The sequence below is a fragment of the Brachyhypopomus gauderio genome, unplaced genomic scaffold (assembly GCF_052324685.1).
Source record: "Brachyhypopomus gauderio isolate BG-103 unplaced genomic scaffold, BGAUD_0.2 sc46, whole genome shotgun sequence".
NCBI lineage: Eukaryota > Metazoa > Chordata > Actinopteri > Gymnotiformes > Hypopomidae > Brachyhypopomus > Brachyhypopomus gauderio.
In genome coordinates, this window is record NW_027506872.1 from 1862666 (window position 1) to 1876971 (window position 14306).

Here is a 14306-nt window from a genome sequence, read left to right on the forward strand (position 1 = left end):
TCCAATAAGCTACTAAATGTGGAGTAGATATGACACCTTTCTGAAGCGTATAAGACGATTACTATTGCGTGTTGAAGAAAAACAAATCACTTGACCAATTTTAAGTTTGGTAGGTTCAGTGGGTAATAATGTTGGATTCTGTCCTGCTGTCCTTTTAAATAACATAATCACTCCAGCGGGTATTGCATTCACAACATTGTTGAATTCAATAATAGGAATTACAATATCATATTTAAGAATACATTCTTGATATGTCATGAACCATTTGAGTGAACCACTGATGAACGAAGAGCACATTGTGAGTAAACCAAAAAGGGTAAAATAAGGATTTGTTTCTATTTACGATGTCTTTATTGTTCCATATGTAGTATCTATGCTGGATAAGTTATAATGGTTGTAGATTAATGACCAAGAGAGAATATCTGTTTATGATAGTTTGAGGGCACGTGCGCCTGCAGCAGGGCTGTTCTTATAAACACGGACTTTTACGTCATTATTCCGCGACTCCAGCGCGCTCCGTACTCCGCACACGCGAGTTCGTTTGGAGTAACTTCTGTTTCTGCACGCGGACAACTGCGACCTTCATGTCGTTCCCCAGGATTTGCCGCTCGTGTTTAGATTCGCGCAGGCCGAGAATTCAAGAAGGTGTATTGCAATGTTTGTCGCTAATTGCGCCATCACTGCGTGACGGATCTGTAGCCAGGACCACCGAGACCGGACCGGTACCGCTGTCGCGCGCTCCCCGGGTCTCCCGGAGCAGCTTGCTCCGTCCTGATCCACCGGCGCCCCCGTTTGCTCGCCGTGCGGGGTTTCACCGGACGGTCACGACCTCTGCGCCTCCGGGGACTGACGCGGTTGGCACAGTCCGCTCGACCCACTATCACTTGGTGTACACATGCAAGGTGATGCACTGTACTAGTGGATCTAGTAGATCTAGTGGATCTATTAGATCTAGTGCGATGGAGTGAGAGGTAGAGACACGTCTCTCCACCGTGTCCTCCTCATTACCACTGGGACCATTTCAGCTCGAGAGAATAAAACTATCATCCCGACAACGGGACAAACCAATACATGAATGAGTTTATATATCATACGTAATTGTAGGTAAAGCATCATTAAGCGTGGTGTGAGTTGGTCTCTCTGTGTGTCTCTCCAGGTGTGCAGTAATTGTAGGTATAGCATCATTAAGCGTGGTGTGAGTTAGTCTCTGTGTGTCTCTCCAGGTGTGCAGTAATTGTAGGTATAGCATCATTAAGCGTGGTGTGAGTTAGTCTCTGCGTGTCTCTCCAGGTGTGCAGTAATTGTAGGTAAAGCAGCATTAAGCGTGGTGTGAGTTAGTCTCTCTGTGTCTCTCCAGGTGTGCAGTAATTGTAGGTATAGCATCATTAAGCGTGGTGTGAGTTAGTCTCTGCGTGTCTCTCCAGGTGTGTAGTAATTGTAGGTAAAGCATCATTAAGCGTGGTGTGAGTTAGTCTCTGCGTGTCTCTCCAGGTGTGCAGTAATTGTAGGTATAGCATCATTAAGCGTGGTGTGAGTTAGTCTCTGCGTGTCTCTCCAGGTGTGTAGTAATTGTAGGTATAGCAGCATTAAGCGTGGTGTGAGTTAGTCTCTCTGCGTGTCTCTCCAGGTGTGTAGTAATTGTAGGTAAAGCAGCATTAAGCGTGGTGTGAGTTAGTCTCTCTGTGTGTCTCTCCAGGTGTGCTGTAATTGTAGGTATAGCAGCATTAAGCGTGGTGTGAGTTAGTCTCTGTGTGTTTCTCCAGGTGTTCAGTAATTGTAGGTAAAGCAGCATTAAGCGTGGTGTGAGTTGGTCTCTCTGCGTGTCTCTCCAGGTGTTCAGTAATTGTAGGTAAAGCAGCATTAAGCGTGGTGTGAGTTAGTCTCTGTGTGTCTCTCCAGGTGTTCAGTAATTGTAGGTAAAGCAGCATTAAGCGTGGTGTGAGTTGGTCTCTCTGCGTGTCTCTCCAGGTGTGCAGTAATTGTAGGTATAGCAGCATTAAGCGTGGTGTGAGTTAGTCTCTGTGTGTCTCTCCAGGTGTTCAGTAATTGTAGGTAAAGCAGCATTAAGCGTGGTGTGAGTTGGTCTCTCTGTGTGTCTCTCCAGGTGTGCAGTAATTGTAGGTAAAGCAGCATTAAGCATGGTGTGAGTTGGTCTCTCTGTGTGTCTCTCCAGGTGTGCAGTACTCGCTCCATGAAGAAGATTTCCAAAACGGCCTATCACAAAGGTGTTGTCATAGTAACGTGCCCGGGCTGTGAGAATCACCACGTCATTGCAGATAACCTGGGCTGGTTCTCCGACCTAAAGGGAAAGAGGTGCGGACATGTGTGTCTTAAGCTCTGTTTTTATAGCCGTATATGGCTTTCTTTGGTAAGAATCTTTGTTCTGAGGGCAACACAAACAAGATTTTAGATTCTAAAATTTGCTTAGGACAATCTGCACTATATAAAGTTCCCCCCTCCTAATCTCAAAGTGATCTAAACTAGTTAGTCAGAGTTAACGGTGGCTAAGGTCTAAGCGCACCTATGTATCTCTCATAATCTTCGTTTAACTCAAGACTGTGGTAGAACTGGTTTCTTTTGGTTTACACACTTCTTTCAAAAGACGTATGAATCATTACTCGGCTCCCCAAAACTGTTATAAAGTTACAATAACCAAGTTATTACTGCAGTTACATGTTTTTGTGATAACTCAGTGTTCTGTTTATTCGTAGAAACATAGAGGAGATCCTAGCAGCCAAAGGAGAGACGGTGAAGCGAATCGAGGATGATGCTGCCATAGAGATAGTTGCCGAGGAGACACTTAAAGCAGGGTTGCAGGACAGAGAGGATGGACAGTTTACACCTCTGTCAGACATCTCAGAGAAAGTGTGACCAGACGCACCACATTATGAATATATCCATTTTGTTTTTTGCTATTTTGTTGCTATAATTGCATTATTGACTGGAACCAATTTGCCTGGTTATTGTATTAAATGTATTTCATATTACTGTAATGATTTTAGAACCAATAATACCATATTATGTCTATGAATGATACTGTGTGTGTCCACAAGACGGCGTGTGAACTTTTATGTGAGAGGTTAAAACGGTTTTGACGTTTATCTATACGCCGTGCGCCCTCTGGTGTTGCGGAGGCTGAACTGCACTGATATAGATCATACACCGCTGTTATCGACGGTTCTTGGTATCATCTCGACCTTTCAACAGTGATTAAAAAACAAATATTGTCTAGTTAAAAAAAAGATTTTAAAAAATCCTGTTTTTTTTGGTTTGGTTATCTGCTGCGTACAGACCGCTCCCCGTTTGTAGTGGCGCAGTGACGCTGCTACACCCGGAGAGATCAGGGCGGTAGTCGGTAGTCGCTCCCCGCCGCCACTGCTGCTGCCGTCCTCCGTCGCTCGCTCGCTTCGCCCCCGAGTTTTAAAGGACTACATGCCGCGGAGAGGCCGGTACTGAACACCGAGCCCACCGCGTTAAAGGAACAGACGCCACCGCGCCGCCATGAACGCGCCCGGGCCGTTTGGAGAGGTGGAGCGGCCCCGACACAACCCCTTCCTCATCGGGGTGAGCGGGGGCACGGCCAGCGGGAAGGTACGGCTGCTCCACCCTATCGCCTCCACCCTAATGACCCTAACGCCTCCACCCTATCGCCTCCACCCTAACGCCCCGGTCACCAACCCCTACACGGGGAGGTGCACTTCAGCTTTGCTCAAAATGTCCGCAGGTCTGTTGACTAGCTACACAAATGCACCAATTTTGGAGAGTCAAATCGGTTATGTTATTAAGGATTATTTCATATAGATGTTTTATAGCTAAATAATCAATGATTTTGTCTATTGTATCTTAACGAACTTGTTATTTAAAGTTGACCAGTCTGTTCTTCCAAGCCACATTTTCTTATAGGGCCCATATTAAAGCCATTTACGAGAGTCTCTGTTCATTGGAGAATGACTGTTTTCACGTGACGGTCATACGGTAACCGGGTCACCGGATTACCCTTAACCGGCGTGGCGCTGTCCCCCAGTCCACAGTGTGTGCCAAAATCATGGAGCTACTGGGGCAGAACAAGGTGGACCACCGGCAGAGGAAGGTCGCCATCGTCAGCCAGGACAGTTTCTACCGCGTCCTCACCCCAGAACAGAAAACCAAAGCTCTTAAGGGACAGTATAACTTCGACCACCCAGGTAAAGAGAAAGTCTCATTTAGTTAGCCGCCATTCACACAAGCACGAGTGTCACAAAGGTCACGTTTTTCTCTCTTCCCCCAGACGCCTTTGATACGGAGCTGATGTATCAGACGCTGAAGGACATCGTGGAGGGGAGAGTCGTCGAGGTGCCCACCTATGACTTTGTAACTCATTCCAGGTGAACGACCACTAAACTCGGGTCAGACTAAATCCAGACTCGGTTAAACCCGTAATTGGGAATAGGCGTCAAACGAACCACAATTAAAGGCCTGTTTTGAGTTGAGATACCAGCAAACGGCAATCTTAAAGATCAAAGTAAATTGTTGTTTCAACCTCTCTCTCTCTCTCTCTCTCTCTCTCTCTCTCTCTCTCTCTCTCTCTCTCTCTGTGGGTGTGTGTGGGTGTGTAGGTTGCAGGAGAAAATCAGAGTATATCCCGCAGATGTCGTTTTGTTTGAAGGGATTCTGGTGTTTTACACGCAGGAGGTCCGAGACATGTTCCATATGAAACTGTTTGTGGATACAGACTCAGATGTGCGCCTTTCACGCAGAGGTGTGAAAAACACAAATACAGGGAGTCCTCGACTTATGACGTAGATCCGTTCCTACATCGCGTCATAAACCGATTTTCGGAATATAGTCGGAATATACATACATACTGTACGTAAATAACATACTGTAAGCACTTATCCTATCCCAACACCTATCCTAACACAGTAATTATCAAAAAGCACAGACAATACATTTGATAATGAAATGAAACGGGAATAATAAACAGAACAATTTGACACAAAACCACTTAAGTCAAAACAAGGCTTTATACAGTAAATGGGAGATGTGTCGAAACATCGTAACTCAGGACTGACATAACCCGAGGACCTCCTGTATATTACAGTCGTATAATGTCTGCAAGCTGGTTCACTACCAGATAATGCATTATATCGAACAAAAACTACAATGTTACAGTACGTATGTAGAGTATGGTCCCAGTTTATGTGTTACATGAACCTTGTGTGTGTGTGTGACAGTTCTGAGAGACATGAGGAGGGGTCGTGACTTGGAGCAGATCCTCACCCAGTACACCACCTTTGTTAAACCTGCCTTTGAGGAGTTCTGCCTACCCGTGAGAAGACACACACACTTTTCTCTCAGAGAGAGGCACACGTGCACAATGCCCACACACTCTCAGACATGCACATTCACAGAGGCCTAAAGAATCAGACATCTTGGCATCTGACCTGTTCACAAAATCAGACATAAACCTCCGTTTTTAAAAATCTCCGGTGTCGTGTGGACAGGGCCATAGATTCTCTCCATCACACATCCTTCCTCTCCCTCCCTACCTCAGACTAAGAAGTATGCAGACGTGATAATTCCACGTGGCGTTGACAACATGGGTAAGTCTCGCACAGCCCTGCCCAAGCCATTCATACAACCACAGAATCATCGGTCCGACTACTGACTGTTACCTCTTTTTCCTACGTCCCTGTTTCATCCCTTCTGTTCTGTTCCCTCCATTTCTGTCCCTCTCCTCTCCTTCGTCTGTCTGCGTCAGTGGCGATTAATCTGATCGTGCAGCACATCCAGGATATTCTGAACGGAGACATCTGCAAGTGGCAGAGAGGCACCGTCAATGGACAGGCCAATGGGCGGAGCCTAAAGAGGGGCGTGGCCGAGCAGGGGGAGATAGCCACCGGAGGAATGGTCACTACCACAAAGCGCCCCCTACTGGAACCTAGCACACGGCCACACTAGCGCATACAGAGCGGAGACGTACATGGCTGAAAGCTGATGCATGCTTCCTGATACACACACGACTGAACACACAGCCCACACATGAACACAGCCCACACAGGAACACTTACACACGTATGAACATACATACACAAACATGAACACACACCCCACACAGGAACACACCCCACACAGGAACACATGAACACAGCCCACACATGAACACAGCTCACACAGGAACACTTACACACGTATGAACATACATACACAAACATGAACACACCCCCCACACAGGAACACATGAACACAGCCCACACATGAACACGCCCCACACAGGAACACTTACACATGAACACACACACCCCCCACACATGAACAAATACACACACGAACACACCCCACACAGGAACACACACAAACACACATGTATGAAGACATTCACACTTACTTTACTGAGATGGACCTTACCAAATCAACACACAAATCCGAACTGAAGCTGGTGTTGATAAATGTAAACAGATTTCTGATTGGTTGTTTTAAGTGATGTCCGGGTCTTGCTGTTGTGGAGTCTGTGAGCATGTGCTGAACCAGCACCAGTACTCTTCGCCCCAGTCTGAGCCTCAACCAGAGGAGCGTTCCACATTAACTGTTCTCACGTCAGCAGTGGGAGGCCCCAGTTACCTGAGCTTGACTCTACTGCACCCCCTAGAGGCCGAACGCTTATCAGCGCCCCACAGGAAGATCTATCTGATGGCAGGAAGGCCATGGTGCACTAATCTTTAATCAACTCTTTTCTGGCAACTTGGTGCATTTTCAGTGTAGGTCAGCTCGATTGAAGGGGGAGGAGCTTTGAAGGGGTGGGTGGAGCTTCTAGTAGACGGCACCCGTCTTCAGGACCAGTGGGCCGGTTGGACAGTAAGAGTTTGGACCTCGCTCACGTCCCACTGGAAGGTTTAATCAGGGAGCAGCTGTGCGTCTGCAGCAGTGCAGGCCTAACAAACTACTACAGGAACTTCATCTTCAGTGTAAATGTACTTTTTTCTACCAACCAATACCATGAATATGAAAAATAAATACATCATTTTACCTTACAGTATGTTTCTGTAATACATTTAGTTATCAACTTATTGTTTATATTAAATATTTAAAATGATCTCTCCCTCTACCATTAATTTTGTCCAGATTGTTTTCTACTGTAATATGGATGTTCTAGCTTGTTCAAACTCGTAAAAAGTTTCTCCAGGTTTTCCTGTCAGGCTCTTAACAATATTGAATATTAACACACTGGCTAATCATTGGTTTCTATTTTTCATTAGAATTCACATCACAAGTGTTGATTAATTACAGCTGCAGACAAAAACTATTATCAGACAGAATGACATCAGACAAAGAGAATGACGTTATCCGACAGATAATGCAGTCTTCCACAGATGGTGCGGTCTTGTGAACGGCCCCGGCGTTTGGGACGGAACCATCTATTAAAGGCCGACTACAATATAAACCATGGGTGGGTTTCCCGATAACGAACGATCTTAGAAAGTTACGAACAACTTTAAGAACGACGTAAGTTACGAAGAGTTTCGGGAAACACTCGTAAATTTAAGAATATTCGTAAGTACGAGGTTACGAAGTACTTAGAGTTACGAACGTTTCGGGAAACCCACCCCATGTCAGTGTGTCTTCTGCAGGGCTCAACCATGTGCAAACATAAATATATTAGAAAGGTCATTTTTATTGGATGAAAGCTCAGTGTGTGAAGAGAGCGTCCCGGGTGTGAGTGAACAGAACACATCACATACACACACACACAAGCAACTAGTTTCTCTCAACGAGGTCGGTCACAAACATTCTTGATCACACATGCATGCACGCACACAGACACACACGTACGTTTATGGAGATCATCAGTCCTAGTGTTTTTGCTTTTTTAGTGCATAAATTGTTTGGTTTGAAATATTACAAAAAAGACGTTTCTCCTAGTAACTGCTGTATATGCAGACACTCACCAGACCTGTACATTTTCATACACTTAATACACTTAATGTAATATACAATATATCATACACAATCTCAGAAGAATTAAAAACACCCAAACTGTCACTCAATCTGTTGCCTGGCAACACGGAGCCACCCCCCCTTTATGACATCACAGTCTGTTCCGGAACACTGATGCCACTGAGATGGTGATGCGGGTCATAGAGGAGACACACACACGCACAGGTGAACCCAGTTGAACACAAGGGCTTCGCCTCCTGTTTTCAGAGTTTTGTTATGGTGAATGAGGAGTGAAGCAGTAGCCCAACTGGTCACTACACCCACGCAGGGTGTCCTCCGTGACCTCTGACCTCTGAGTGCATGTTCATCGCTGATGCAGACACAGTGATTCAGATCAAAGTCTCCCAGATCTCAAATCTCCCCACAAGCACACTCGCACACAAACACACATTCTCCCTTTTTGACTCCTTGCCATACACTTGTATATACAGGTTAAGTCTCCCACTTTGGGTGGGTGGGCGGGTGTATGCATATATTTGCATATATTTGTATAAAGTTCAGACTCCCTTCTTGGAAAAGAATATTGCCTTTGCTTCAGCCTGTTCCTTTAATGCCTTACATATGATTTTTTTTAAATTACCCTGTCCATGAACTTTGTCTTTGTCTCCAACAGACTTGTCCTCCCCCACAGTAAACTCCTCCCCCACAGGAGACTCCTCCCATCTGATGTGAGCTGCTCTTGGAGCTGGTCTGTGAGGAGGTCCTGTTGGTGTTGGAGGTCCTGTTGGAGGTGGGCCATCAACTTTAGCTCTTCTCCTCGCGCTCAGTCCTGCGACGTGTGATGTTGCGAGGTTTGATCTTCAGAGACAGCTCCCACAGGGCCTCCTCTGCCAGATGGTCACTGAAGTCGTTGAAGAAGGAGATGATGTCATCGTTGCGTCTGAGCTCATAGTGCCTAGCGGAGCAGAAGCAGCATTTTAGAGAATTAATCGCGTGAAACATTAACTAATATTATTCACAGTGCAATTAATTATTAATAATAATACAGAATGCTACCATTACTAATACTAAGAATACTAAGAGCTGTATGTATTAGAATTATTTGGTAGTATGTAGGTTTGCTTGTGGGTTTGTCACAGCAGTCTAGACCTGAGAACTGGGTCTATAAACACTGCCCTACAGGAAGGTCTGGTTCTGATAACAGGGTCCATAAACACTGCCCTACAGGAAGGTCTGGTCCTGATAACGGAGTCCATAAACACTGCCCTACAGGAAGGTCTGGTCCTGATAACGGGGTCTATAAACACTGCCCTACAGGAAGCTCTGGTCCTGATAACGGAGTCCATAAACACTGCCCTACAGGAAGGTCTGGTCCTGATAACGGGGTCTATAAACACTGCCTTACAGGAAGCTCTGGTCCTGATAACGGGGTCCATAAACACTGCCCTACAGGAAGGTCTGGTCCTGATAACTGGGTCCATAAACACTGCCCTACAGGAAGGTCTGGTCCTGATAACGGGGTCCATAAACACTGCCCTACAGGAAGCTCTGGTCCTGATAACGGAGTCCATAAACACTGCCCTACAGGAAGGTCTGGTCCTGATAACGGGGTCTATAAACACTGCCCTACAGGAAGGTCTGGTCCTGATAACGGGGTCCATAAACACTGCCCTACAGGAAGGTCTGGTCCTGATAACGGGGTCCATAAACACTGCCCTACAGGAAGGTCTGGTCCTGATAACGGGGTCCATAAACACTGCCCTACAGGAAGGTCTGGTCCTGATAACGGGGTCCATAAACACTGCCCTACAGGAAGCTCTGGTCCTGATAACGGAGTCCATAAACACTGCCCTACAGGAAGGTCTGGTCCTGATAACGGGGTCTATAAACACTGCCCTACAGGAAGGTCTGGTCCTGATAACGGGGTCCATAAACACTGCCCTACAGGAAGGTCTGGTCCTGATAACGGGGTCCATAAACACTGCCCTACAGGAAGCTCTGATCCTGATAACGGAGTCCATAAACACTGCCCTACAGGAAGGTCTGGTCCTGATAACGGGGTCTATAAACACTGCCCTACAGGAAGGTCTGGTCCTGATAACGGGGTCCATAAACACTGCCCTACAGGAAGGTCTGGTCCTGATAACGGGGTCCATAAACACTGCCCTACAGGAAGGTCTGGTCCTGATAACGGGGTCTATAAACACTGCCTTACAGGAAGCTCTGGTCCTGATAACGGGGTCCATAAACACTGCCCTACAGGAAGGTCTGGTCCTACGGACTGGACACTAGGACACTGCCCTACAGGATGCAGGGCACCTTCAAGGCCAGAGCTGCCTGTCTGTGGGTGAACATCTCAGAGCATCTGGAGTGGCACGCCATGCAGGCAGCTGGGACTAGTGCCTGAGAGGCACTCACACTTGCTGGAAGCGTCTCATGCTGTCCAGGATGTTGAATTGCTGCCATCGCTTGGAGAAGTTCACCTTCCCTTCAATTAGGTCTGGGTTCCCCAGGTGGACAAATGTCAGGTCCTGTAGGATCAGACCACTGAGGGAGAGAGAGAGCGAGGGAGCAGGAAAGAGGAGAACAGGAACATCACAGCACAGTAACACCTGTACATAAAGGACAATGACAGAACAGTAACGTCTGTACATGCAACTCAAACATTCACGTTTGTTATTGTAAATTACTTAGATCAGACCAATCAGACTCACCTACACCCACTCACTCACTCACCTACACCCACTAACCTCCACCTACACCCACTAACCTCCACCTACACCCACTAACCTCCACCTACACCCACTCACTCACCTACATCCACTAACCTCCACCTACACCCACTCACTCACCTACACCCACTAACCTCCACCTACACCCACTAACCTCCACCTACACCCACTCACTCACCTACATCCACTAACCTCCACCTACACCCACTCACTCACCTACATCCACTAACCTCCACCTACACCCACTCACCTACACTCACTCACTCACTCACCTACACCCACTCACTCACTCACCTACATCCACTCACTCACTCACCTACACCCACTAACCTACACCCCCACCCACTCACCTACACTCACCTACACCCACTCACTCACTCACCTACATCCACTAACCTACACCCACTCACTCACTCACCTACACTCACCTACTCACTCACTCACTCACTCACCTACATCCACTAACCTACACCCCCACCCACTCACCTACACTCACCTACTCACTCACTCACTCACTCACCTACACCCACTAACCCCCACCCACACCCCACCTACACCCCCACCCACTCACCTACACTCACTCACTCACTCACCTACTCACTCACTCACTCACTCACCTACATCCACTAACCTACACCCCCACCCACTCACCTACACTCACCTACTCACTCACTCACTCACTCACCTACACCCACTAACCCCCACCCACACCCCACCTACACCCCCACCCACTCACCTACACTCACTCACTCACTCACCTACACCCACTAACCCCCACCCACACCCCACCTACTCCCCCACCCACTCACCTACACTCACTCACTCACTCACCTACATCCACTAACCTACACCCCCACCCACTCACCTACACTCACTCACTCACTCACCTACACCCACTAACCCCCACCCACTCACCTACACTCACCTACACTCACTCACTCACCTACACCCACTAACCCCCACCCACTCACCTACACTCACTCACTCACCTACACCCACTAACCCCCACCCACACCCCACCTACACCCCCACCCACTCACCTACACCCACTCACCTACACCCACTCACTCACTCACCTACACCCACTCACTCACCTACACCCACTAACCCCCACCCACACCCCACCTACTCCCCCACCCACTCACCTACACCCACTCACCTACACCCACTCACTCACTCACCTACACCCACTCACCTACACCCACTAACCCCCACCTACACCCACTCACTCACTCACCTACACCCACTAACCCCCACCCACACCCCACCTACTCCCCCACCCACTCACCTACACCCACTCACCCACTCACCTACACCCACTCACCCACTCATCTACACCCACTCACCTACACCCACTAACCCCCACCCCCACCCACTCACCTACACTCACTCACCCACTCACCTACACCCACTCACCTACACCCACACCCCACCTACACCCACTCACCTACACCCACTAACCCCCACCTACACTCCCACCCACTCACCTACACCCACTCACCTACATCCACTCACCTACACCCACTAACCCCCACCTACACCCACTCACCTACACCCACTAACCCCCACCTACACTCACTCACCCACTCACCTACACCCACTCACCTACACCCACTAACCCCCACCTACACTCACTCACCCACTCACCTACACCCACTAACCCCCACCAACACCCCACCTACTCCCCCACCCACTCACCTACACCCACTAACCCCCACCCCCACCTACTCACCTACACCCACTAACCCCCACCCCCACCTACTCACCTACACTCACTCACCTACACCCACTAACCCCTACCCCACCCCCACCCCCACCCACTCACCTACACTCACTCACTCACCTACACCCACTAACCCCTACCCCACCCCCACCCCCCCACTCACAGGTATGGGATACACGGAGGCTCCACATCTGCCAGTGCTGCCCTGTACGCTCGGAATGAGGACGAGCTGTCAATCAACGTACAGTACTCCTCTAATCCCTGGAGAGAGAGAGAGAGAGAGAGAGAGAGAGAGAGAGAGAGAGAGAGAGAGAGAGAGAGAGAGAGATATGCTCAGTGATTTATTATGCCTTATTTCAAACATCTCACACAATAAGTAGTCTCATTTAGTTGTAAGTGGGCGGAACTGCTGACCTCAGACGTCTGTTTCTGCCACTCGAGCCTCCTGATTGGTGCAGAGTCCAACGCAGACAAAATGGCTAAATATGAGTTGAAGTTGTTCAGCTTGCGCAGGTGCTGTGATGCAGGAACACAAAGCAGACTGTGTTTCTGCCAGTGCTAACAAAACAGCAACAGTCTGTTCTGATCGTTTATGGGGAGGACTGCTTTTAAAAGGGCTTAAAATGCAGAATGAGTTGGACATTACCTTCATGATCTTGATGAATTTGAGCAGAAGTTTCTCTCTGTCCTGTGCTTTCTCCTGCTGGATGATTATAGAGCGCACCCTGGTGGACAGGCAGACACACAGCAGGAGAGTCAGAGCACTAAACACTGCTAGAACGCTGCTGGTGTACAACACAGGTCATAGGGCACAAGCGTAGTGTCTAGGGTGTAGTGTTTAGTCATTTACATTTATATAGTATGTTTATATGCCTTCTGTAAAGTGTATAGTGTGTAGTGTATAGCAGTGGGGAACCGTCAGGGCCCTCTACGCCCTCTCAGAGGGCCTAAAATATTCTTAAAACATAAATATATATAATTTATCCTTTTTTTAAATCTACTTACAGTTTGACAATCGACATCTAAACAATTACAGAAATATAAGCAAATAAATTATTCACCCGTGTCTATTCAATCTGTGTTGGAAGGTGAGGGGTTAAGTGGAAGCCTGTGAGCCTGTGTCTCCCCCTATCAGGACTGTGATGCCCGCTGTTCGTTTACAGAGGGCCTCGCAGTTATAATTCAGCGCAATACCAGTTTCAAATGACAGTAAAATGGACCAATCATATCTTCCCTCTTAGTGGGCGGGCTTAACTGTATGATAATTTCTGCCCGCTGTGGCGACGCTAGCTGTCGTTAGCGTACCACCGCTAGCTAGTTTCGATTCAGTCCTTTGATGTCCTCGTGCGCGTTGTTTACATATTCCGCTCCCGAGGAACACGGAGCTGTGAACCTTATTTGTTGGAACCTTATTTTGCTTAAGATGTTATCTAGTACAGATATTATTGTTTATTGTGTTTTTAAAGCTGTACTGTCGTCTCAGTTTTTTATTATTTATTTATTTATTGCAGTTAATTAGGAATGAGATTGGGTCCGGACAGGACTGCGTTCGGGTCCGGATCCGGACCGCGGTCCGCCAGTTGAGTACCCCTGGTGTATAGTTTATAGTGTGTAATGTATAGTGTGTAGTGTATAGTGTACAGTGTGTAGTGTGTAATGTATAGTGTGTAGTGTATAGTGTACAGTGTATAGTGTGTAGTGCGTACCAGTAGCTCATATTGTTAAAGTGTTCTGTAAACTGGGTCAAATTGGGACTCTTTTCCTCATTCTGTTCTTTTGCCCATAGAAGCACCTCTGGAATCTAAAGGGAAAAGGAGAGAGAGAGAGAGAGGGGTAGAGAGAGAGAGAGAGAGAGAGGGGGGGTAGAGAGAGAGAGAGAGAGGGGGGGGGTAGAGAGAGCATAAAAGACCATTATGTTAGCACTGTGTTCTTCTAAT

General features: G+C 47.6%; 3 protein-coding genes across 7 annotated transcripts in view; 2 read left to right on the forward strand and 1 right to left on the reverse strand.

Moving 5' to 3' along the window:
- The first annotated feature begins 505 nt into the window (after window positions 1-505).
- Window positions 506-2942, forward strand: dnlz (DNL-type zinc finger). The gene is made up of 3 exons (XM_076986328.1): window positions 506-902; window positions 2174-2313; window positions 2712-2942. The coding sequence occupies exons 1-3, from the start codon at window positions 585-587 to the stop codon at window positions 2869-2871; spliced, it is 618 nt and encodes a 205-aa protein (XP_076842443.1). The 5' UTR covers window positions 506-584; the 3' UTR covers window positions 2872-2942.
- A 196-nt stretch (window positions 2943-3138) lies between these two features.
- uck1 (uridine-cytidine kinase 1) lies at window positions 3139-7012 on the forward strand. Its single transcript, XM_076986325.1, has 7 exons — window positions 3139-3591; window positions 4025-4184; window positions 4268-4364; window positions 4596-4738; window positions 5214-5308; window positions 5534-5582; window positions 5741-7012. Exons 1-7 carry the CDS (start codon window positions 3502-3504, stop codon window positions 5938-5940), a joined length of 834 nt encoding a protein of 277 aa, XP_076842440.1. The 5' UTR covers window positions 3139-3501; the 3' UTR covers window positions 5941-7012.
- The window catches only part of rapgef1b (Rap guanine nucleotide exchange factor (GEF) 1b), a 50666-nt gene continuing 42583 nt past the window's right edge, over window positions 6224-14306 (reverse strand). For all 5 annotated transcript variants that reach the window (XM_076986302.1, XM_076986303.1, XM_076986301.1 and 2 more), the window contains 6 exons: window positions 14076-14170; window positions 13016-13094; window positions 12784-12885; window positions 12533-12630; window positions 10333-10461; window positions 6224-8869 (listed from right to left, as the gene is read on the reverse strand). In XM_076986302.1, the coding sequence (XP_076842417.1) occupies window positions 8719-8869; window positions 10333-10461; window positions 12533-12630; window positions 12784-12885; window positions 13016-13094; window positions 14076-14170 (654 nt within the window). In that variant the 3' untranslated portion in view covers window positions 6224-8718. The remainder of the gene's footprint in view (window positions 8870-10332; window positions 10462-12532; window positions 12631-12783; window positions 12886-13015; window positions 13095-14075; window positions 14171-14306) is intronic.

What these genes read in the sequence shown, in the direction of transcription:
- uck1 (XM_076986325.1), top strand. Translation starts at nt 3,502, where the DNA reads ATGAACGCGCCCGGGCCGTTTGGAGAGGTGGAGCGGCCCCGACACAAC. An exon ending in TTGAGGAGTTCTGCCTACCC is followed by an intron (nt 5,309 to 5,533) that starts GTGAGAAGACAC and finishes TCCCTACCTCAG; the next exon opens with ACTAAGAAGTATGCAGACGT. An exon ending in ACGTGGCGTTGACAACATGG is followed by an intron (nt 5,583 to 5,740) that starts GTAAGTCTCGCA and finishes TGTCTGCGTCAG; the next exon opens with TGGCGATTAATCTGATCGTG.
- dnlz (XM_076986328.1), top strand. Translation starts at nt 585, where the DNA reads ATGTCGTTCCCCAGGATTTGCCGCTCGTGTTTAGATTCGCGCAGGCCG. An exon ending in ACTTGGTGTACACATGCAAG is followed by an intron (nt 903 to 2,173) that starts GTGATGCACTGT and finishes GTGTCTCTCCAG; the next exon opens with GTGTGCAGTACTCGCTCCAT. An exon ending in TCCGACCTAAAGGGAAAGAG is followed by an intron (nt 2,314 to 2,711) that starts GTGCGGACATGT and finishes GTTTATTCGTAG; the next exon opens with AAACATAGAGGAGATCCTAG.